This window comes from Gambusia affinis, linkage group LG21 (genome assembly GCF_019740435.1).
Source record: "Gambusia affinis linkage group LG21, SWU_Gaff_1.0, whole genome shotgun sequence".
In the NCBI taxonomy this organism is placed as follows: Eukaryota; Metazoa; Chordata; class Actinopteri; order Cyprinodontiformes; family Poeciliidae; genus Gambusia; species Gambusia affinis.
The window spans coordinates 12,205,627-12,231,285 of NC_057888.1; the positions used below are offsets into that span (position 1 = coordinate 12,205,627).

A 25,659-nucleotide genomic window follows, 5' to 3' on the forward strand; every position below is an offset into this window, starting at 1 on the left:
TCAGTGTTTTTGTGTTGCTTGTGAGATATCTCATGGAAACGGCAGCTTTTCGTCTGATTTTTTGTTCTTGACTTTCGGTTGCGATTAGTCATCACAGTGCTGAAGCGAAACAGTTACTCAGCAGATAAGATGTCCGTGACGCCACAGTTAGCTATCCTGCGATTTGCAGAGGAGAGCGACAAGAAAGGAGATCTTTGAAACGGCTGAAACTGCTTTGGAGCAGTTCTCATTGTCAGGATGACACCCTCCCAGCCCTTTTCTTCTCCCTGCAACAACTCTTTTGACTGGTATCAGTGTCACTGTTCTCCCACATTGTACCACCCACTGAGTCAGACAGCATTGATATATGGGTGTTGGCTTAAGAAGGTTATACATGCAGTCATTGTTAAAATTAAATACACCCACTTTTTATTCTAAGCCTTTATGTTTAGCAGCTTTTCTACTTGAAACAGCCATCGTGGTTACTGTATGATCATGAAGGGACATGGGCAGCCAGAATACTCATTTAGGCTATTTACACAAGGCTCAACACCTTCTAAGGGGTGCAAAAGATTATTTTTGCACCCCTTAGATATCATTACATATCATTACATCACTAGCGGCTTGAACTGTGAATGCAAGGCCGGATGGATTGATGCTATCGATTTAACTCAGATGCTACCAGCTGAAATCAAGAAATTTTCCAATCTGTTGGATTTTGTTTGGGAAGCCTGTTAGGTGTAACTTGGAGATAATACTACTACTGAAAAATAATCTCCAAATAGTTTGGAAACCCTACTACACATGATCTTAGATTAAAAACAACTTGTTGCTACTGCTGTCTTTTAGAGTTGGCATTATTTCATTAACCACCCGAACTCTCAACTTCTAAAACAGGTGGTAATATGGAGATGCTCACATATGCTGATGATTATTTGATACATTTATGTATTTGATCAAATCACCCAACTTCTTACAATAATAAATAACAACTTAACATTGCCCTTTTTTAGAAAGTAAACTATAGTACAACTCTTTTACCTACAAATAACTCAAAGACAGCACTTTTTGTTTTGTTATACTTTAGAAAACTAAAATTTAATCCTAAAAGCTATTATGCTATCTTTTATCATATCTAGATTTTGAACATCCTACAATGGAAGTAAGTAAAAATGGTAAACACACTTATTTTTGCCTGGATAAGAGTTGTTGAAATGTGTAAAATCTATAGATATAACAAAAACTAATGTACAGTTATGTGGTGCAACCTGTTAAAAACGTAAGATACAAAACCCTGTGACCTTCAGAAAGGTTGGCAAAGGGTCACGGTTATTAATGTAGAATAGAGAACATGAATGAATGTCCTCGGTTGCCAAACAACAAACAAAAACACCAATCCATGCCAATACCTCTGCAAAAACCTGTTTCTGTCTGCTTGATGGGCCATCTGGGAGCAGAACAATGAAATTCCAACTATTTCTATTGCAGCTGTTATGTAGCTGACCTTTCACTTCCCCAGAGAAAAACAAGAAGAAAGAATAATTCCCTAATTGGTGTCAGCAAAGATGTCATGAGCTAGTTTTTAACTCACATGCTCAAACTGCTGAGTTGTTTGTACAGCCCTGGAGTTGCTTTTCAGGTCACATATTAGCCAGGAGAAGTAAGGGATTTTTTTTTTTTAAACAACTCAAAGGAACGCTTATTTTTTCAGCTTGGAAAATTGCAGTATGAAATTAAAAGGCTGTCTTTCTGGTTCAAAAAAAGGATTGCAGCTCTTAACAAGCAATAAATAAATAAATAAATAAATAAATAAATACATACTTGTGATTTGAGTTCAAGTTTTGAACCTTTAGGCAAACAATTTGTATCTTTATTTTTTTAGTAAGGTTTCATTAAAGAGTGAATTAAGTAGTGAATAACCCGTCAGGATTTGATCTTCCTATCTGCCTCATTTAGTATAAATCCAAAGCAGCTTTGTACTAAAAGGTCATGACCAAAGTTGACTTCGGCCGTCGTAAAACAGCTGCAAACTTAAAATTATTTGGAAAAGTATAAATGGGAATTATTTTATGAACCTTTGAATGCTAGTTAAGTTTGGAGAGTCAGACAGAACCCTGTAAAAATGGAAGTAAAATCCAGTGTACTGAATGAAACTACTAAAAACAGAGATTAAGTGTTTACAGTCAAAGTAACTGACTAATATAAAGGCAATACCAAAAAGGTGCTTAAATATTGAATTATCCCTCATTTTCTTCTAGGCTGTTCTTTATCTTTTTTATTTTGAACTTGTTTGCCTAAGAAAAAGAGGGAATAAATGTTAAAGTTGCTTTAGCATGTCAGATCAAATTTTCATTGTTATTTTTGAGAAATATGTTTTGTATTTGTATCAGAGCTTGTTATATGCTTTCCCCCGCCCCCTGATAATTTTGGAAAACGTTTAGAAAACTGCTATGGTTATATAGACGAATTTGCAAATATTTTTAGGAACAACAGAATTGTGTGTCCTAGTCCAAAGGTTGGAACTTTTTTCTAAATCACAGTGACACACGGAAGTTTTCAAAATTTTGTGACTCCAATCTGCTGCATGTGACTGTTGTTCCTGCACATCAAATTTCCCTAATAATGATTTGAAACAAAACACGACGGTATGCAGAAATGGCTGTTATTTAGATTCATGTATTGTCCTTCTCTGTTATGGTTACACAGAGTGGTTTTCTGAAACGTGGTGTTCCCTCTTTCTTTGGAGACCTGGCAGAGCTACAAGCAGATTTCTAAATGAATTAACACAAGTGACTTCTGGGAACACTTACTCCGTTAAAAATTGCCCAGGAATAGCAATTCTTTTCATAAATTAATTTTAATAACTTATCTCATATATCTGTGCAGAACAGAAATGACTTCTTGCCAGCTTTGATCCTCATCTGAGGCATCCTAAAAACCACCAAGATGACACAAAGCTTTTTGTGGGACTAAACAGAGCTGGGTAAAGTTAATCAGAGACAAACTTAATTTTAAAACGAGGGAGAATTTTAACTCTTTTGTGCACTGAAGGTCTCAGACCTCAGTAAACTCCAGCTAGGAAGTTGCTTTATGTAATTTCTCACAAGTAACTGTAAAAAAAATAAATAAATTCAAGAGTTTTTGTTTGAGCATTATCATGGACATTTATCTGAATCTGCAGAATTCCTCTATGGCTTTTTATCCCCCATTTAATTTGGTTGCAATTAAGAGAAGCTGAAGGTTGGTCAATGGAACATCATTCACTCGGAAAAATCAATGACACTGGCATTTGCTTTTTCGTGGCACAGACCAACTCCAGCATTCCATTGATTTTCGTGCACTTTGGGCACCGCGGGTCACGTTTCACACCGGCTGGCCCAAGACGGGCAATTCATCTTGTGCCGAACACAGACTCAAGCTGGTCTTCTGCAACCTGGACAAGGTTCTGGAATAGAGATCTGCTGCTAATGTACGAGAACAGCTTTGGCACTTCACAATGGCAAGCAGATGTAGCTGCCAACAGAGTCCATTAGTCAGTGCGGTTGAATTGGACCGCCGCTGTCCCATTCACTCATCCATCTCACTAATGGTGGGGAGGAAGCAGGGCGGCTTTGGTGGTAAACAGGCGGTTAGCGCACCGGTGGACAGAACATGTGGAGGAGTTATGTGGGAACCATGTAAAGGAGGACAGAGTGGCAGGAGGAAAGAATGATAAGGGGAGACTATAGTTAAACAAAAGCTCATTCTCAAAATCACAAGCTGAAGAAAATAAAATGTTAAGAGAAAGTGCTTTTTTAAATTTTTTTTACATTTATTTATGTTGTTACTTTGCAGAGGGCAATCAGTTTGAGAGCCGACAAAAACTGGTTTTCTCCTTTGTACCATCAGACCAACTCAGAGGGTTTTGTGGCTCAGCTTGTCTATTTTGGCTCATTAAGTACCTTATTCCCCTTTGCAGGTTTTTGTTCACAAGACTCTCGAATACATTTTACAATCTTAATTTTGAAATTTGATCTTTCAAAGTTTAGATGGCGTCTATTCAAAGCACGAAGCCCAAAGATAATCTGAGTGTTTGAGGGACGTTTTAGGAAAAGTTGCAGCCTGGGTTTTCTTAAAATGTATTCTGTTTGAGCCCTTGTGTTTATATATAAATTGTTAAATTTGCTCAAATATAAAGATATAAAATCCTACCTACATTCTTAGAAAATATAATTATTTGGGGGAGGTGATAAAGAGCAGTTATCCTATTTACAAATAGTAGTTTTTGACAAAGCTATGTGGAGTTCTGTAGCCATCTCCTGTTTAACTGAGAATAAAGGCCACTAATACTACAAAAAACAAACAAACAAAAACTAAAACAGTACCCTGAAGGGACTTCTTGAGTTGGAGTCCCAAAAAAAAAAATTTAATTTCAAAATGCTTCATCTCCTGGCGCACAGTATTATTGTGCCACGGATGTTAGCATACTGAAAAACGTGTTAAACATCTCTAAACATGAGGAAATTATGCAGATGTTGAATATCAAGTCCTTTCATGCCTTTTCAGTATGCATGTTGCTTTTGATTGTCTTCCAGTATGAATAGTGTTTTGTATTAAGATGAAAGGTACTGTCAGAATGGGTTGTGTTAGCTTTGCCCTGATGTCACAGTCCTCTTTTATTTATTTTTCATTACTCTTAAGGATCAAGAGACTGGGAATGAATGTTTAATGCTCTGTAAGTCCCCCAAAGTTTCTCTCTAAGCAGATTTAATAAAAAAAACAGAGCACAACCCAACAGTTTAACTTTTCAAACAGGTGCATGAATCAGTATCAGCACAGAGCATTTGAAGCTTTGCATGAAATTGTGTACCAGTGAGTTACTACCAAAACATTTGGTTTTCAGTCGTGTACATGATGTAGCAGTAATCCATATGAGCTGCGGCCCTCATTTTGAAGAAAAATGTCAACATGTCCAAAACAATCTGAGACAGCAGATGAAATTTTGCTGTGATGTAAATTGAGAAGGAAGGCGATGCTGTAGCATCATTTAAAGGCAGCACATCTCCCGGCACAAAAATACAAGACAGATACGCAATGCAAATATGGCCTATTTTGCATACTGCATAGCAACAGAATTAAATCTTAAATGACATGATGGCAATCAAAGCAAAACTGAAGAATCAATGAACCAAACATTTGAGCAATTGTAAAGCCAAAGTCTTGTGACAGAGTTTTTAACTTTATTTTGTCAGTCTCTTCTTCTTCTTCTGCATTCATCATATGCTCGTTGCAAAAATGAAGCCAATCCCAAGTCCAGCGCTGATTGGATGATATGGACTCCCAATTGACCTATCAATACGTAACTTCCTGCAGTTCTACTTTTGTTGCAGCGCCTCTGGAGGGAATCTACAATGATTGAGTTGGGGAAATGTTTGGTGGACTCTATATGTGAACAATTTCTTATCTGCTCTGTTGTTCAGACTACAGGCCAGTTTGTCAGTGTTGTGCTTTATTTTCTCTTAATTAGGAAAAATTTTATTCTTTTCCACCTCCATATTTAATTGAAAGTCTGGCTTTTCGACACAAAATTGAATATAACATTAACTTCAACTCTTTGCCTCTCAAATTTTGTGGTAATATTATTATTCTCACAGTCATTCATTATCCAAAGAAACTTGCCATGTGTAGAAGACAGGATGTCTGTTTTAGAAGTGTTTGCAGTTCCTCTGGTAATTTTACAACATACTCCATTCACCATATTTTTTCAAATGTCTCATTAAGCAAAATAAAAGAGGTGAAGATCTTGAGTAAAAAAAAAAAAAAAAAAAAAAAAAAAAAAATTAGTGTTGGAGATATATTTAGCAAAAACGAGTCAAACAAACAGACGATTTTCCACATAAACTGAGGTGTTTTTACTGCATTTCAAAAACAGCCTTCTGACACATTGCACACACAGCGAAGAAGAACACACATCTTCAACGTTAGTGGACAAAGTGACCCAAAGTGTCATTCGCGGAATTAGAGGGGAGCGGCAGTCTGCAGTTCAGACACAGGCTCTCTCTCCCCTCAAATGGTGCACTTCAGAGTAGCAGGCGTTAAAATCACCCAGTTGATGCCTTGGGAAGTCAATACAACACACACAATGGGTGTAGATGTGATCGACAAAACTCTTGAGGGAGGGAGAGGAGAGGAAGGGACGATCCACTGACAAAGAACCACTGGGGATAACTTCTCCCTCGCTGGAGAACCAGCAGTCCCAACAAAGCTCTCTGGAGCACGACATCTGCATTAAATGCGAGAATGTTAATCATAAGCGGCTTTTCTTCAAGTTAAAAAGTAAAACAGTGCCCCCCAACCCCACTGCCTCTGCGTTTGTTCCTTCTTTGCTCCAGTGGCGCCGTGCCAGTGTGGGGTCGTGTTAAAACACCTCTAATAATAATAAACTTCTAACACCAGGTTTGTCCTTTTTGTCCACATGAAAAATTTTTTGTGGCATTCTTTTTTTTTTTTTGAAATATGATACTCTTGCAAAGTCATACACATCCATATAGATAGATGAACAGTTTCTTTTTTTTTTTTTGCCAGCATACAAGGTAAGCTGGGTGACTATATATGAAGACAACAACTACAACTTTCACAGCACTGGCATTGGTTAATTTTAAATACAGTACTCAAGCATTGTTAGAATATTAAAATAACAAAAAAGGGAAAAAAAAGGGTAACATAATACCTCAGAAAAAGTAAGCTACTGTACGCAAGTTGGTTTCTGTTCTAAAATGTTTCTTTCGTAAATCAATGGCATGATGTACATATTTGTTTTTAACCATACCAACGTCTATTCCAAAGGGAACAAATTGTCTATGAAGTGTGATTTGGACTTCCCTTGATTTCACACAGTACCATGCAATTATCTCATTACTCTGTATTTTATGCTCCAACGATGTCATCTAAACTCTGACTGAAATCATTGATAAACGGGTAAGGATAGTGTTGTCTTCACATAGACTCGGGTAATGGTGCTTTAGTCGGTCATTTCTTGGTGCACATCCACCCTATTGCATGTTGACAGGTTTTGCAGGATACAGTGGCAATCGTGTTGGTGGTGGGGGAAATTGAGCGGGAGAATACTATGGGTGTAAGGTGGGTGTTGTTGGACGATGATGAGGAGGAGGAAGGGGCGTTGGGCTTGTCAGCTCCTTGATGACGGCCTTTGAATCCTTGCAGACCTGAGTGGTGGTGCCTGAGTTAGTCTGTTTAATGTCCATCCTCCCTCCCGCATGGTTCGGTGGTCTGCAAAGACAAACGAAGTCCGCATTAGGGAGTGGGAAGGGCATTTGTCTGATTACTCTGGAAATGTTGGTAATAATCCCTCCCTCTGTGGCTAATTCTATCAGCGCTTCCTGGGAAAGCAGAGGGATTCACTCAGTCTTCTGTGAATTATTCATTAAAGACTGAGCAATTCTTGTAAAGGAGAAACTTCGAGAGACACGAAAAGTGCTGCAGCTGTGACTCAGGCCACTTTACAGGTCCTTGAACTCAATCTGTTTCACACTAATTGATCAAGTCTGCCAGGTGTTCTGTTTACTAGTAGGAAAAAGGGTGAGAATAGGGTCTGGTTGAAAAAAAAGAAAAGACTGTTTCCTTTTACTTTATTGTCCTTTTATATGCATCAGTTATTGTACTTTCACAAACAGTTGAGTGGAAATAACACAATGTCTTGCAAAGGTATTCATACCTCATTAACTTTGTCATGTTTGAACTAGAACCTTCTATGTTTTTAATTGGGATTTTATGTGCAAACCTTTAGGACACCTCAACACTGCAAACTGTGAAGTGGAAGAAAAAACATTCCATGGTTTTCACTTTTTTTCCAAATAAAAATTTGAAAATTTGGTCTACATTTGTAGCCCATCGCTCAACCCCTTTGTAAAATAACACTGTGCTATAATTGACTGCAAGTCTTTAGGGTTATGTTTCTACCAACAGTCCACATCTGGAGATGGACAATTATGCCCAATAATTTATTTATTTTGCAAAATAGAGATTGGACAGCATCTGATAACATCCCATTTCAAGTCTTTCCAAAGATTCTCCCTTGGATTTAGGTCTGGAATTTGAGTGAGCCACTGCGACACATGAGTATGCTATGGTCTAAACCAGGTGTATCCAACTCTAGTCGTTGAGATCTACTCCACCTGTTGAGCTCCAACACACCTGAACCAAATGATTGAACTACCTCTTCACCATGCCATCAAGTTTGGCTAAAGTCTGGTAATTCAGGTGTGTTGGAGTATGGCTACAATTAAAACTTGGATTGCACGAGATCACAAGGACTATGGTTGGAGACCCCGGATCTCGCCATTCATTGTATCATACATTGTGCTGCTGAAAGGTGAACTTCCACACAAGATAAATGCCTTGTGATAACTGTTATTTTCTCTGGAATTGCCTTGTTTTGTAACTTATTCCCTGTTGCCTTACGTCTACGCAACGTATCTGTTCTTGCCGGAGAAAATTCTGACCTGTCTGTTGTATTCTTTGGTCTTCATATTACTGTTTGAGCAGTTTTTTGCCTCAGCTCCCCTGGGCCACACCTACAATGAAAATTCTCCAGAAACACTTGATAGTGACTTCCTTCCTAATTTCCAAAAAACCTGACTGCAGCATTCGCACTTTCCTGCAGTCATCCTTCCTACTTCCTTTCCTCATCTCCTTGTCATGAAACAGATACAGGAGAGGATCATGGAGAAAAGCCCCTTGTGTCTAAAATGATTGAGACAAAGTGGAGATAGCCATCATGCAAAATATGAACAGACAGAAGCGTGTATGTAAAATACATACACCCACTGTTGCTTTCCAATTGAAGAAAAATGTCGAGCGGAACTGACAGATGTGTGTGTTTGTGGGGGTGGAAAGGGAGCTCCTGATAGGCCAACCTGAAGTGCCTGAGGATTTGCACGTCACTAAGCTGACGCACATTCTGATCTCTGGACAAGCACCTATCCTCCCTTACCCGACCCTGTGGTTCTGGTCATACCGTACCTTGATGGGGCCATCCACTGGGTCCAGTCCCTGCTCCGACAGCTGTTTCAAGGCACTTAGAGCAGCCTGAGAAGAGAAGGAGGGTGGGGGGGACAACAGATGGTCGTGTGAGTTGGGAGGTAGGGAAGGTAGGGGAGTCGAAGACTGGGTGGGAAGAGAGTGAGTGTCAGCTGCTTTTCAAATAACACTTAACTCTGGGAAACCTGATGCCAGCAGGACACTTTCCCTTCGCTCTCTGTTGTCTTTGGCTTCACTTCCCTGACTGTTTATCCAGCATTATTGGGCTAACATTTCCACTTTGTGTTTTGGCTGCTCCCCATTTTCCTACGTCAATCTGAGTGACATCTGTATTTGCGGTGGCCGCAGCGGAACCAGAAGCGGCAGGTCTTAAACACCTATAAATCAAAACCGCAAATTCTCACAACTGTGCCAAACAGACGGGGAGGATAAACACGTCGTGTGCACATAATGTTAGTGCTGTTAATTGTATAATGATGTAATTATGGTCAATTTGTGGTGGAGAAGGGGAACTTTTAGTGTGAAAACTGCATGTCTCAGCCTCACATGTTGGAGATGATGTTTAGATTAAAATGTGTGACGTGTAAGGATTTGAAAGATAATCACTACCAGCAATCCACTGCCGCAGAATAACAAAAAAAACCCCACAAACGACAAGGTGTCTATGTTTCTAAGCTTGGATCTTAAACAAAGTGATGTAATTTCCTTCCCCTGACAGCCTGTTTGAGATAGCCGGACTGTTAGTGACGTGAGACGCATTCATTCTGCTTTAATTGTATGAAGTAGTGCACAGAAAGTCAGATTTTAAGGTAGTTACAGAGGATGATTACTAATGCAGGAAAGTGGTGTGTTGTTCTGAAGTGTTAACATTTTTATAGTGACAACAAAACTCTTCAGGATCGTACCTACTCTTCTCACTTTCATCAGTCAAAGACGTCAGTTATCAATCAGTTTTGTTCAACCTTAACCAGATTTCTCCTTCAACCTGAGGATTTGTTCCAGATGTGTTCTGCATCGCTGTCAGAAATGTGTGGGCAGATTGTGTAACGGGGGAATATATGTTCTGTTTTATTTTGTCTTGTAAGTTGGAATTTGGGTCTGGGAATGACATCACATCCAACGTATCAGTGCTTCAGTTGTGACTCAAGAAAAGCAGCAGGAGTTGTTTGTTCATTTCAACAACCATGCATCTTGGGGAAAGAAGTCGTACTGAAGAAGTTGTGCCTCGACTGTCGTGCAATACAAACTGAAATACAAACGTCAATGTTGATGTTTTATGTCAGTATCTAATCTAATTTTATATCAACGGGGGGTGGGAAAGCCATATTGGATTTTCAGGTCCAAACTGGTTGGAAACCTCAGATGGTAACTGGAATTTTCAGCTTGATTGAACCAGACCTGCAACCAATGGGTCGGAAAACACCACAAATCAGCGTGAATACACAGGTGCTGCTGCAGAAAGTCACCCTAAAGTGAATTATTTTCAGTTTCAGTTGAGAGGTTTGAAGATCAAGCCAGAGGAAGCAAAAATGTCTCAGAAACTATTCAACAGGAAAATATTTAATGTCGCCACATCTCAGTGGTTCATTCAGTCTGAAAGAACGAGAGCATCGACTTCAGCATATCAATCAATCTATATATATATATATATGTGTGTGTGTGTGTGTTTTTGTGTAGCATCAATTTGCTGAAATCTGATGGCTGCATGTGTTTTCTTATGCCAGAGCCCAGTACCAGCTTACATCCATTACATTACATTCAGTTACTGTTAATTAGAGCTGAAATAGACCACAAGTGGTGGCGCTCAGTAGATAAGTGAGAGGTAATGATTGAATAAGTATATCTCATTATAAAACCAGCCCACATTCATTTGTAAACAAAATCTCATCATTGCATTTCACTGCGTACTCATTCACCCAACAGGAATATCTGAAACATCTCCATGAACACCAATTTGTATTTAAGACATCTCTACTAAAGGAGTAAGTAATCTTTTAGGCTTCAGTCAAGTGGAAACATATAATTGCATGCCAAATGAACGTCTCTATGGAATGCAATAAGAATGGGAGGATGCAACTAACCATTATCTCTTCGCTTGCGTCAGAAATGATTTTCAAAGTCTTTTTTCTTTGCACGAGAAAGAACATAAACCAAGAATGGTAAAATATGGCTGGCAGGTGCAAGGGTCAAAATCTGCATTGTATCAATCAATAAAAAAAAAGTGATACTTTAAGATACTAAATAACGTAGAACAATAATAGCTGGACTGATTTGAAAAATTGATACTGTCAGGGTTACTTAAGGCTTTTACCCCCTGAGACCCAGAGATCGACTGAAGCCCCACCAAGACTCTTAACAGACAATTTATGGCACAACGTGTGTTTTTTTTCTGTGAAGCTTTGACACCCAGCGAGATTTAGAAGCTGAATATACTTGGAAGAGATTTAAAGCGACAACCACATGGAACATGACAGATGAACGAATGCTTTTACAGTTACATTGTTAATAATCATAAATCAAGGCAAAAAATGCATGTTGGGGAATTAAAAAGTATACCAAACCAAGTTGGGACAAATTGGGACATGTACATTTAATGGAAAAACCCCTAAAGAAAGAAGTTTAAATTGGGACTTGTGATCGGTATTCCATCTTATAAACAGAGAAAGTTTTCTCCCGTAACCAGTACATTGTGATCACAAACACGTTCCTCATAAACTTCTTGTTTGTCGTATTTATTCAATCAGTTTGAAAGCATTTTGGCCCTGAGTAAACAGCCAGGGACCATCTGTTGAAGCAGGGGGAGAGAGGTAGTGGGTTAGGGGCCGGAGATAAACAGCCATAAATCAGGGGTCTGACAGTGGCAGTGCTGCTGATATACGACAGGCAGGCATAACGGCCCGGCAGCTCAGCGAAGGACGCACAGCCCAAGACAAATACTGGGCAAAGACAGCCAATGAAAAAAAAAATCATTATTTTTCTAATGTGATGGGTTGGCCATCGTTAGAGGACGCCACTTCATTGATGCATCAACACTATAGATTGTGTTTAGTCTGAGACCATGATGAGCAAGGTGGAAGTATTCCGTCTCTGTCAGGAAAAGGAAGGTAAGTTTAGAGGATGCTCTGTGCTGAGATGTGCACAAATTGGAGTAGAAGTGGAATGGCTTTGAATATGCTGCACAAAATAGAAAAAAAACCTTTTTAAATGACTTTGTGCATTACTGCCACCTGGTGGTAGTGGTAGCAGCGCATTCCTATCAAGTATGAGGAGCAGGTGGTTTTCAATTCTGTGGAACTCTGATGTGTTTCACCTACAGTGGGAATGTAAATGGACTTCTTGGAAAACCAAAAAAGTCAAGCGAACCAGACAGAAAGCATATATTATGAAAACTTTTATGTGGCTTGAAAACATCTAATTCCTTGCTCTCCATTTACGTTTCCACATTAGCAGATGATGATGCCACTTTCCACTGTCATTTTTGGGAATGTTGAGTTCATCTAATGTGTACAAGACAAATCACTGACTTGTGTGCTGCTAATACTGGGCAAAAATTGAGCACCAAGGCTACTGTGTTGAGAGAATGGTCTCAGATTAGAAGGTAAACCAAAAGAAAAGAAATTTATTTTTGGGGGGATTTTTCCAAAAAGTCCCCAGACTAACCTGATTTGAAAGATCACTTTAAGACAGTCACCTAGTACATATGATATTTTAGATACTACTAATATATATATATATGTGTTATAGCTAACATAAAGAATGCACAAGCTATGTTTTCTGTTACTGACTTGAAGGGCTGGTTTACAGAACCTAATCTCGTCCTCTTGCCAAGAACTTAGATGTCATTATTACCTTTTCATTTTGGTAGCGCAGACAGCACTCTCCCACTAGCACAGCGCTAATTGCTGCCTTATTGACTACCTCATTCCTTTGTGCCCACTTTAGATAACAATTCAACACCCATCATTAACCTGAGACTGATAGCCAACTCAAAGACCCTCATATTTACTCACATCTGTGAGCGTTTCCATCTATTTTAAAGTTCCTAGTTCAAAGCATTGGACAAACAGTGGTCAAATGTGTCAGGTTTAAGAATGATCTGCAACCATGGCCAGACTCCTGATGTGGAGTGACAAGGTCGGCTCATTTTTCTGGGCCCGCTGCGTTCCTAATGGTTTCCTTGACAAAGGCTTGACTTCCATCAGCGGCTAAGCTAAACAAAGGCTTGGTCCCTCAGGAGTCTGCAGCATCAGCTTGACAGACATGATGGATCATTGGATCACATTGACCCTGACAAATCAGACCCCAGTATCAGCTCTCACTGTTAGAGAACTGTGTTCCATGGAACTAATGAAGAGACTTGGACAATAACGTAAGACTGAGAGTAGTTTAGTAAAAGCCTTTGTGGGATACGAGTCTGACCAAAATTTAGTCCTTTCATAAACAGTAAATAATTCTCTGGCCTTTTGTAGCTATGACCACTGCCATAGAGCAGCCGATAAAATCACCAGCACATCACAACTTAGTAAATAGTTGAAACAGCTCCAATTATGTCAAAAGTTACACCATTTATTTCAGCCTGACACAAAAAACCTGGTTAGGTTGAATACCAGATGAAAGTTCTTCAAAATTCATCATATTCACTTCTTCCATTAATTATTATTTTTTTCTTATATAAAAATACAAATAGATTTCAGCAGTTTCTAAAATAATCAGTCTGGCTTGCACAAACTATGCCACATTTAAAATCACTTTAATCGGTTTCTCTTTCATTCATATGCTAAATTTGAACTTCAGCAACTCATCTTCACTACGTCCAGATCCCTAAACAAGTTGCCGCCATGCTATTTTGTGCTATTTGTGTTGATACACAGCTGAACACCTGATAAAGTGTACCTTGTAAATAGTTCAAAGGCTTTAATTTGGGACCATTTCTCTCTACTATGGCTATAAAGTAGGAACCACATGTTTTATAGACAAGACACCTCTACTAAAGCAGGAAATGGACTATTACTCAAACAAAGCAATCAGTTCAGCTAAAACATGCGATGTAAGATCTTAAAAATGAGTTTGACTGACACTGGGTGGCTGCTTTTGAACTGCTGTGAAGCAGGAACATGAAGGGGATGCTGGACAGCTGCTTATGAGGATGATCTAAGGACATTCACTAGACTAAACAATGACCAGAGTAGATTTCAAACAGGGCGTTTTACAGGCTGGACCTGGGAGGATGGAAAAATGAGCACTCTGTTGTTGCAAAAGTTCTGAGGCTGGGTATATTATTCTGGGAAGGGCTTGTCTTGTTTTCAAAAGGCCATATAAACCCTTGACAGTACCCTCTCTTTAGCGCTTACACCTCAAAGCTCCAAAGTAATATGAGCATACAAGGGAGGAGAAAACCCCAGCTATCTTTTTTGTCCAGTCCTAACCCTGATATTTCCATGGCATCCACATCACATCTTTCTCTGTGGTTTGTTTCCTAGAGCTTGATAGAAGAGTCCCCTTCTCAGTTTTAACTATCTCCAGTTCAGGGACTTTAGCTTTTTCAGTCACCTTAACTTTTTCCATCACTTGGCTTTCATGTGCTCGAAATTCTTTTCTTCTCCCTCTGCCCACATCAAAACCCTGGACAAGGATCACTGGAACATTCCCGGACAGCTCACGGAGAACACCTGCGTGTGCATGAGTGCCGGCAGTGTACATGACCATTTGTTAATACGGTGTGATGTGTACATGGATTCTTGAGTAACTACAGAGAAAATGTATTCAGATCCTCTCTTCAAATCTCTTCCTCACTCTCTCTCCAGATTTCACATCCTCTTCCACATCAGAGGCACGGATAAAGAGGCAGTGTGTGCTCGGCGGTAGCTGAGCTGCAGCTTGACATGACGTTAATTCCTCTGAACTAGCACTTGATCTTTGGCGGGACATTTCTTGTGCAACAGAGCAGCAAGTCCAAAAGCTTCAGTTGCTAAATAAACTAAAAGGAATGAAGCTTGATTCCTGCGCACCTCTTAGTTAAGCTGGCCCAACTACACATTGTGGTGACCATAACTCCTAAGAGTGTAATGTTTTCTTTTGTGTATCTCCCAGGCATAATGTGAGCACTAAAGGCGGCTTGAGTTAGGTTAGGGGGGTAAGGGTTGCGAGGCCCCCCAGGGGAGCAAGTCTTTGCTGACATGGGAAGCCATAAATAAGGGCCCGGGGCGTAATGCCATGTCATGCGTCATTTGGGCCAGTGAGGAGTGCTTTATCCCCCTCCCACCACTGAGCTGCTGAGCATGGCACCTCCTAGGGTGTAATACAAAACACATGGGCAGAGGGCGAGGGGCAGGAGCACCTCAGCGTACTGCGCTGTTGCCTTGTCAGCACCAAAGCCCAGAGAATAAGCAGACACAGGCGGCCTCAATGATAACACCGGTACAGTACATTGTCACAATATACGTTTGTCAGGAAAGCTGAGAACTCGACTTTCAAGTGATAACATCACATTCCTATCAAATGATATCAAAAAGTAAAACATGAAGCAAGCTTAACTGCTAAAACCTGTGAGCAATTATACTGGGTAACTACTAATAAGTATGAATAATGAAGTGTTACTTTAGGCTGCTATTGGACAGTATTACTGTGTAGTAGTACATGATGCTTGTTATTTTCAGGATCAGTGTGGTGTTTAAGATTGATGTCAAGATATCGGAGCAAAAAGTGTTTAAGAAGCTAGTCATGGCAAGGCTGTTCATCCAGAGAGCTAAATTTCGGCAGGTGTTGGCCATTTTTCTATTTTGTACTGCTGTATTCGGTCGTTTCAACAGCCACAGCCTACACCTTGTAAAATTCCTTTAAATACTTCAATTTGCTTAGCCTCGCCTTTTCTTTTAGCCGTAGTTAAACGTCTTTCTTGTAGAATTTATTCTATGACTCCTATTCCTTCTGCTTAGCTTTATTTTAATAAACTTTGATACAGAATTAAACAACCAACTTCTTTTGCAATGACCTTTGGGGCTCACTCTCCCAGTAGAGGGTGTATCTATCTGCTAACCAATTGTTAAGTCAAAAATCTGCCCAGGAAAGCTTTGTCATAAACCTTTTGTATTGATCTGAAAAAATATTTCATTTCTTTACAGTTTATGAGAAACTGACTTTTGGGTTTTCATCAGCTGTAAGCCATAAACATCAAATATATAAAAAATAAAAGATTATGTGTGTGTAATTAATTATTCCACATATCAGTTTCACATTTAAATTTAAATGAATAAATTTATATTTAGATAAGATGGAGGAAGAAAAATGTTTTTTTTTTTTTTGTTTTTTGTTTTAAAACCCTCTGTGAATGAGTTGCATGTTAGTAATTAAATAATAATTTCACAAGTCCAACCTATATTAATATATTTGCATTTCAGGGGAAGAAATACAACTTGAAAAAATTGTGTTTTTAGAGTAGAGTGTCTTGTAAAAACTAATGAAAGTTTTTACAAGACTTTCATTAGTCTTGTAAAAACATATGCACTTCAAGAAAAGATAGATTGTCTGAGTTTTATCATTAGGCACTTAAATCTGAACGTCGCCCTTAAATCATTAAGCAACTTAGGTCTGCAATGACGAAAAGCACTTTGGATGACTGAGTCTTTGATCAAGCAGAGAAAGTTTGTCACTTACACTTTCCATTGAAGAGATAAAGACACATTGTACTTGAGAAGAGAGTTTAACAGAGGAAGTTATGGGGAGCAACTGTCTGCCTGTTCATCTATTTTTAGTTTTGCTGATGAATAAGCATCCAAACGTCTCTTGGGGTAAAGATAAGGGGAATGAGAAAGGCATTAGCAATGGAGAAAATGCCTAAGAAGATATGGAGAACGAGGAGAAAAACACACAGGTCAGTGAATCACCAGCCTGCTTTCACTGAGTAAGCTGAAACATTTCCCAAAAATGACCTCTTGGGTCTTCACGCAAAACCACCCGTTCTACACAATGCGAATGACTGGGTGGACTATCCTAATATGACTCAAATGACCCGAAGCAATTTCATTAATAACCTGCAAATCTTGTATGGATGATGAGCAGAAAATCATATGCCGTCAAGATGATCACCCTGCTTGTGGGTCATTGAAAGAGTTCAATATCAGAAAATATTGAGAGGTCAAGGAAGTTATGAAAAGGTTTTCAAGGTTGGGACTTATGCCAGCCAGAGCCTCCCAGTGCTTCTGTGGCAATGTTACAGCACACCATACCCACCTGAAGAGATCCACTTTTCAATGCCAGAGGGAGAAGCTTCAATAATCCTGAACAATTGGACTCAGATTGCCCTGCGGGAGGTACAGAAAGCTTCAGGAAGAAAGGCCAGCCTTCAGACACTCGTTCTCTTATCAACCCGGAGATATTGATCGGCCCCAGGGGGTGCTCCATTTCTCTTCTCTGCTTGCCAGTTTCTGGGCCCATTTCTGCTTTTCTTGTTGCGGCAGAGACAAAATGCGTGTGTCATATAATCACTCATTTACTGATAATTTTTCTCATATTGAATTAAAAAAGGCAAGCGCCATCGTCTGACTGCGAGTCAGTATGCAGTGGCATAGGACGTGTAGAAGTTTGTGGGGATCTAAATAAAAAAGATGGGCATATTATTTCACAGCCAAGGTAAATATACATTTTTCTGCAGTATATGCTTTAAGGAAAGTCAACGTCTAAAAGCGCAGTTTGTACAGATATGAAATACTGCAGCAGTTCTCAAATGGTATCATCCTGGTGGTCAAATATTAATGGTACCCAATGCTTTACCAATACGTTGAAATAATTTTTAGTTCAGTTGCTTAACAGCGTACCGCTCCAGACGTAGAACTTTTACAACAGTTCAAAGGTGGCGCTAATATGCTGCTTTTAATAAGTGAAATGAAAGAAAAAGGATGAATTATCCAGCTGGGAAAAACTCTTGCCACACCACATTTGTCAAGGATAAATATATAGCCTTTTTCAAATTGTGCTGCCATTTTGTATCCATGTGTTATTTTGTACCATTTAACTTTAGCTTCACTCTTGTGAAAAATGACTATTATATTTGTCCAAACCAAAAATGGTCTAAAAGATCTCTTGGTGGTAGATATTGCCTATTGGATTCACATAACCACAGTTCTAAAAAACAGACTATGAGCAGATATTGGAAAGTTAATTAAAAATTTCTGTTCTGAAGGTGGGTTCAAAACGTCCCTCTTGCAAGTATAAAATTATGCAGAAAGCTGCACTTCATATCCCCTGATGTCAGCTATGGAACAATGACTGAAACAAAAGTACAAATGGAGTTACTGAGGAGCAGATTGGGGAAAATGAAGTAGCCTTTACAGCAATGCTTAATGTGATTCAATCATACAACTTTTGATTAACACCTTGGACAAAATTTGTACCAAGTTAGCATTTTCTCTGAGTTTGCATGTCAAGAATAGTACTGTAGCAGCTGACTTTTTAATAACCTTTTGGATTTGCAGGGGAATTTAAATTTAAACTTTAGGCTCACAAAATTAGTTTATGTTAAGATTTAAAGATGGACTCAAAAGAGTCCGAAAAAAATAAAGAGGAACTCAGGAAGGTCGTATTTGATAGGTTAGTGCCATCAAAGTTGGGCTAAGCTTACAGTGACAGCTACCAGCTGCATGCAATAACCTGCAGCCCTCCATCATGACCTTTATATACATTTTTTAAGTTAGACACATCACTGTGCCCTAGACTGGGTGTCTAGTGGACAAAGGTATCTGGTAAGAAGAGAGGACACGCAGTCAGACAGCGTTTTACATCCTGTGCTTCTTGTTTCTCTCCCTTGTGGCTCCCTTAGCTCCTTTTTTTTGTGTTTTGATCACTTATCATGCACAAGGGACACGCCTGTAAAACGTGCTGTGTTGTAATTTGCAATGAATCCCTCCAGAACCTCTGAGTGGTTTTTATTACCCAGCATGCTCTCCAGGCTCATAAGACGTGCAGGAACATTTCATCTTATATAGGAATTTGATGGGAGAGACTGAGACCCACCGTGTCAAGGCCCCTGAAGTGTTATGAAAACTCCAGTGTGTTTCTTTGGTAACCGATAGCGTGAAGTGTAGATACAAATTATGCTTAAAGCATGTTTACTAAAAACAATAAATTCCAGCATGCTTATATCAAGAGGAAAGCTTTGGTGGCTAGAATGTCTTGAGTCGAGTTATTTTCTCATGATCAGGTCAGCTAGGCCTAAAGATGGATAGTAACGAAGAAATGTTTTAAGCCTGCCATTGCTTAGTTAAATTAAAGCAGGCAAGGTTCTCACAAAGTGTTCATAAGCAATAGGGATATATCTGCAGGGCATAAAGAAAACACTGCTGCGTATTCAGCCTGCAAACAGCAGCGTGATCCAAGGCCAGACAGTCGCTGACACGATAAGGAATCACAGATTGACAGTGATTGGGTAGGCCTTGCATAGAGAATAAAAGTAGCTTGACATGATCTCCTTCTGGCTGACACGGGAAGTGAACTAAATCTCAGAAAATTGCACATAATTTGATTAAAAGGTTAGAAGCTTTGAATGTGCTAGTTAAATTGTTTTTACGAGAGGCAGGAGTTTCTTCCATGCTAGACACGTCTGTGTGCACTCGAGCTGTCATGCGAATGCGGAGCGCGTCAGCTGAAATTCATTATTTACCAATCACACTGTGATGTTATCCACCAAACCAGAGCGAGCGCTTAACAATGAGCAGACAAGTCTTTACGAGCCACCTCACACATTTTTACAGCATGGCAAACAAGATAGTAAACACCAAGACAGCGCTGCACTTTAACATGCGATAAAGACAGAGGTAATTAGATAACGGTCAGTAAAACAGTGAGGAGGAATTGTAAAAGCAGGAGCGGAGACAGGACTGAGTTTGGGATCCGTTAAGTCCTGGACACAGCATGCAGCTGACAAATGATCGTCTTTGGGTTTCTCATTTCTGCAGCGAAAATGCAAAAAACAGACATTCAAAGGTAAAAAAAAAAATGCAGACTAACCCTTCATCTCATCTCACCGCACCAATGTCGTGGTTATTTCCATTAAACAGAGGTCAAAGTACTAATGGAGGACCTTGTGGCCTTGTATGCCTGTAGATCCCACCCTCCAACAAACACTGCAACCACCACCAGTCCCCCTGTTCTCTTGTAAATCAAATGGACTTCATTCACACCGTCTCGAGTCGTTCGATATTCGAGTCACGTCGTGTTTCACGGCCCTCGTGAAGGCTCATGTAGTCCCATGTTTACTCGTTAGACAGGAGGAAAAAGCAAACGTGGGAGTGACGGCAAGAATCAAAGAGCTCAGTTAAGACAGAGAAAATAACTAACGACCCCGGAGTTCATTGAAAAGCAAAGGCATAATGAGATGTCATCTATCGGGGATAAGCAGGTCTCCAAAATAAATGTTTATTCAGTAACTATGTTGGATTTGTTACAAATAAAACCATGCTGATAAAGTCATTACCTCATAGTTGGAAATTCACTGGACATTAATTACTTCCCTTTGAATTATATACGTGATTCTTTTATTTATTTTGATTCAGAGGAAAGGCAAAGGATTGTGGCTTTGTAGTCTGCAGTGCACACTTGTAGTCTGCACACTTCATCATCTTTAGTTTTTTTTTTATATTCCTTAAAATAGAGCTTTTACGCAGCAATATCTAAAACAACAACGCCAGAGGTAAATATTTTCTCTATTAGAAATGTGCAAGAACGACACAAAACAAAACCTGTTTAAAAACCTTGGTATTCGTACATGGTAAAACAGGCCAATGTCTATGACCGAGTTCACAAATTCACTCATAACTGTTAAACATTTTCCTAAGTATTAAATTTGAATTGGCATAATAAACCCTTAAACCTCCGGTTTAAAGTGTTTAACGTTACAGTGAACCCCTAGCTATTTTGATTCAATATTCAAAAATAGGCGAAAATTTTTATTGTCACTTTCTGTTGAAAGTGACAATAAATCATTTGTGGACATGTTTTATAGAGCCTATCTAGAATATTCAAAAGAAAGTGCAGCTTGGGAAGCAAAAGTACCAAAGCACAATGCTACCTGATGCTATTTTGTGACGATATTCGCTTCTGTAGATGTGGGATAGAACAATTAAACACCAAGGGGTAGAAATATGGATAAAGCTTTGCCCCTTCAGGCAGTAAAAGATGTTGCTTTCTAATAAAGTCAGAAAGGTTATGCACAAAATTTAAAACAAGTTGTTCAACGGAAGGAAGCTGAAGGCATTTCTTTATGAATCAATGTCACACAAAAAACCCCTGAAGAAATCAAAAACAGTTTAATAAAAAATCTGACAGACAATAAATAATAACCACGACAGATGGAAATTTAAGACTCCCAAATAGACGTGTTTTATTTGCTGCTTCACAATTACATAAATAATAAAATATGTATTAAATTTTTTATTATTTGGTTTATGAATAGTTAATAGGGAAAGTGATGTAATCAGCTAAGTCAGCAGCTTACTGTCTGTTACTCTTATGTTCATGATTATTGGCTGTTCGTGGGACAGATGACCTAAACATAAAATTTCCAAAAAAATATCATGTATTAAACTTGCTGCATCACCAGATCATAATTAGAAAAAGATACTTGCTTCATGTTAAGCCTCACAGTGACTCAGCTGCATTAACCTTTTCACTTCTTCCTGTGCTTCCTGCCTCTCGCATTTATGTAGTTTACTTAATCTTCCCTTATTACCTCTAAATGCTTAGCGGCTGGGATGAATTTGCATGCAAATCAGAGTGCAAGTTGACACTTGTGACTTTGTTTGCAGCAGAGCTTTTATGGGATGATGAAGATACAGTTCGAGGCACGCAGACACAATGGGGTGTTAACACATGACACCTGAGTCGTAAATTGTGACTACCCCCGATGGGACTGACGTTTTCAGGCCTTCAGAATGTCTGATGTCGAAGGCCCGAGAATGAGTTGAAGTCCAGATGAGAGGGAGGTGGTTGCGGGGCAGAGACGGATAGGAAAACATTCCCCAGTCGCTAAGCTCATCTCCATAAATCCAGACACAGGCAGAGGGTACAGACATGGGACAATAAATGACCAGCTAACTACTCCTAAACACGTTGGTTTTCTGCCGGATAGCTGCTGATATGGGTTCTGGAGGAACTTGAGAGAGCACAAAACCCGTCCTTGTAATCTCATTTTATGAAGTCAGCAAATCAACCAAGGAGCATATTAACAACCAACAATAGTGGTCATTGTTTAGCAACTTAGTGCGTTTGCACATAATATATCTGCTGTTTTTATGCCTTTGAGCCTAAACATGTTTCCTAGCAATTACTGTCATAGAGTACTGTCTTTTGAGTGCCGCTGTGATGAATGACTATGAAGTTTTTAATCATAAGATGTGTATCCCATATCAAGCGTTTTTCTTTCTTTTAATAAAGAAGATCGTCTTGCACAGTTTCAAATAGGACTGACAGCACTGGATGTCGCTTTATTGAAATCCAATTCATGCATTTTATTGGAATTTAGGGGTGGAACAAGATATCTGACAGCTTTATACAAATTGGTGTCATGATTTGGCACAACAGTTTGGCATAAGACTGGCAGCGTTGTATTAAAATGGATTACATTTAAAGAACTCAAAGGAATCCTTAAGGTTGCAAAGGTCGGTGGATTGCAAAGGCTTTGAAGATATACCTGTGACTTTTTTTTTTTTTTTTTTTTGCGACGTGAGGTCAGTTACAATGAAACGAGAGTTGCATAATGCCAATTAAGAAACAAAGCCGTATTATAAACCTTTGAGGAGTGAAAACCGTGGCGAGTTTGCAGTAGAAAAAAAGATCTCCCCACAGGTGACAGATCTCACACGTTTTCGCTTGGTTGGGTTGGAAAGATAAAGCAGAAGGTTTGAAAAAAAAACTTAATATGTAGTCCTTATCTGGGGGACCTTTTCAGCAAAGCGGACTATCACTCAGGATCAAATGACATTAAGGTAATGAGCCAGAGACACTACAAAGAGCGGATGGTAGCAGCCCGGTTGGCTGATGCCTCCCACGGAGGTGATGAGTTAAGAAAGGTGTGATTGCTTTACAGACCTTTAGCCACACCAAATTTGCATGTGTGGGAAATCACACGTGCAGCCTAATGGCACTGAGGACAGCAAGGCCACTGCCAAACATGTTGTTCCTCTTAACAGGAATGTGATAATGAATCTAGCACCTTAGGTTGCCTTGAGGAATCACACGGGACTGGCAGGTTTATAAACAACACGGGAAAGAGTGGTGCACATTAAATGCACATTTAAAATTCACAATAATATCATAGTTAAAAGACAGTTTTACAATTCTTAATCAGAGTGGCTTTTTTTTTTTTTTTTTTACTATGATGAGCCAAGACATGTTTTTTTGTGAAAACTTGTTTTGTGCAGAACTAATAATTGGCCTGTCGACAGATTCCTCTACATAAGCTGTAAATCTTTGCAGTTATCGTGGATCTTCTGGCTTTCCGTTTCTGGATGAAGATTGAATCCAAAGTTTGTAATTCTGTTTTATGTCATGGCCCATCTTTAGTCCATTCTAATTATTTAATTCTTTTTTAAATCTCTGATCCATCTGCAGTGTCTCTTGGTTTTATTGACACTGTTTGTTCTCCAAAGTTCACCAACAAACCTCAGCTGGTTTTATACCGAGATTAAATTCAAACAAAGGCTGAGTCTTCTTCTTAATCAGGCGACTTCTGGATCTGATAAGTACAAGGATAAAAATGGGACTGAAAGGTAATGCAAGCCACACTTTTCAGATTTTTTATTTTTTTTTATTTAGAAGCATTACCATCCTGAAGGAAATGGACAAACTGGCGCAACATACTGAACACTAAGCAGTATGTATGAAAGAAAGTTAATATTTTAAAAAAAATCAGATCAAATATTCATTACTACATATTTAATATTAGCAACTTTATTGTGTTATTTACTATATATATTGTACAGAAGTAAAAAAAAAAAAAAAAAGACATTCGATACGGTGCGTGTTTTGTTCCACAGCGTGTCCACACTTTATAGACAAACTGACGTTCCAAGGGGCCACTTAAAGCTATCATCACATCCTTTAATGGCCAAGTTCATGTTTATTCTCTCCCCATAGGTCATCTCTTCCTGTAGAGTGCAAAAAAAAAGGAAGAAGAAGAAGAAGAAAAAAAAAGAAAAACCCGTCATGCTTATCCTCTATTTTCTCATTTCTTCTGCTCATCAATCTTCGGGGTGCCCACTTAATCAGTTTCTGTCCAGTCTCTCCCTTTCCCGTCATCCCTCTCCAGTCGTTTACCCATTCTTATTCCTCCTCCATCATTCTTTCACTACTCCTCTCCTCTCCAGTCACCCTCTAATCTCTCGGTCTGAAAGGTGTTTCCTGAGGAGGGCATGCGGGAAGACAGGCGGGAGTGATGGATCACTCGGCGGACGCTTCACTTTGTCCTCACTCCGAGGCGGGAACAGGGTGGTGATGGGACGATAAAGTCCAGGCCTTGTTAAGCATTTATGGAAAGTCGGGTCTTCCAGCTGCAGCTTTAAGTGGCGCTCCGCAGTGACTATTCTCAGTAATGTTGTGAATCTGGGCCTAAAGGAGTTTGCAGACTGGCTCGGCACATAGAAGCAACAGATGAATGCTCCCGCGAGCCAAATTCTTGGATCACTTCGCTCAGCTGCGGTTTGATGTCTGGCAAATGTTTAGTTTTATCTCCAAACTTCCTTGGCTTGTTTTTAATCGTACTTTTGAACTGGAAGGATGTTCAACGGCATCCAGAGATGAAAACACCTCTTTCTCCTGGTTTTTCCACCACAGTCCCGCAGCTGTCAATATCTCCATAAATAATGCACACTGACAGTTGCATAACCTCATTAATATCCAGACTTTATGTATGGGTTTAGAAGTACAATGACAAAAATTAAAGGATTAATTCTAGCAAGACTGGTCACCTACTGAAAAAATAAAAAAATAAATGAATAAAAAACTTTCACATTTAAACGGTTCAATGTGGATATTTTCGGCATTTTAATGATTTAGGACACCTCCAGGTGCTGAGCTTGGTTACACAACCCTGGTACATAAAAACGAGACAAGCAAGACAGATAAGCAGGGAGTAGAAGCCGTCCGACAGCTGCCGGCCTGGTTGGGTAACACTCTAGCGGGACCCCCCGAGAAGAGCCCGGCCTGGGGTAACGTCTGCGGGGCAGTCGGGGAGGAAGACTTCAAACGCAAGGCTTGTTCAACCTCTGGCCCTCCGCAGCTCCCTCTCCCACTGTTCTGCTCGGCTCCATGGGGGACCTCTGAAGACCTGGCCAGCAGTTGCCTTTTCTACTGGTCTCTGCTAGACTTTGCAAAGTCTCTGCATCACTGCTGGGCTTTCCAAACGAAGTTCAAGCGATGGAGTGGCTTCACTTACAAATGGGCAAAATAGTAAGCTCATGCTCCTCAACGAATTTGTCCGACTTGACCTGCGTCACCGAAAAGACAGGAGTAAAAGATGCGCTTCTCTGTTTTTATGATTTTCAACTAATCAAAAATGAAATGTTTAAAAGAGCATTTCTAAAGAACAGTTCTCAGAGTCGATGTTCTGTAGAGCAATCCGTTCCTTAATGTTTAGCTTCATAGCCCGAGCTG

At 39.5% G+C, this 25,659-nt stretch overlaps 1 protein-coding gene across 2 annotated transcripts in view; it reads right to left on the reverse strand.

Moving 5' to 3' along the window:
- Positions 1-5,843: 5,843 nt before the first annotated feature.
- stau2 (staufen double-stranded RNA binding protein 2) overlaps positions 5,844-25,659 on the reverse strand; it is an 83,393-nt gene continuing 63,577 nt past the window's right edge. The window contains exons 14-15 of one of the 2 annotated variants that reach the window (XM_044104652.1): positions 9,001-9,066; positions 5,844-7,248 (exon numbers count right to left, since the gene is read on the reverse strand). In XM_044104652.1, coding sequence (XP_043960587.1) covers positions 7,213-7,248; positions 9,001-9,066 — 102 coding nt within the window. In that variant the 3' untranslated portion in view covers positions 5,844-7,212. Of the gene's footprint in view, positions 7,249-9,000; positions 9,067-22,408; positions 25,494-25,659 lie in introns of those variants that run through there. The other variant, XM_044104654.1, reaches the window with a different exon arrangement.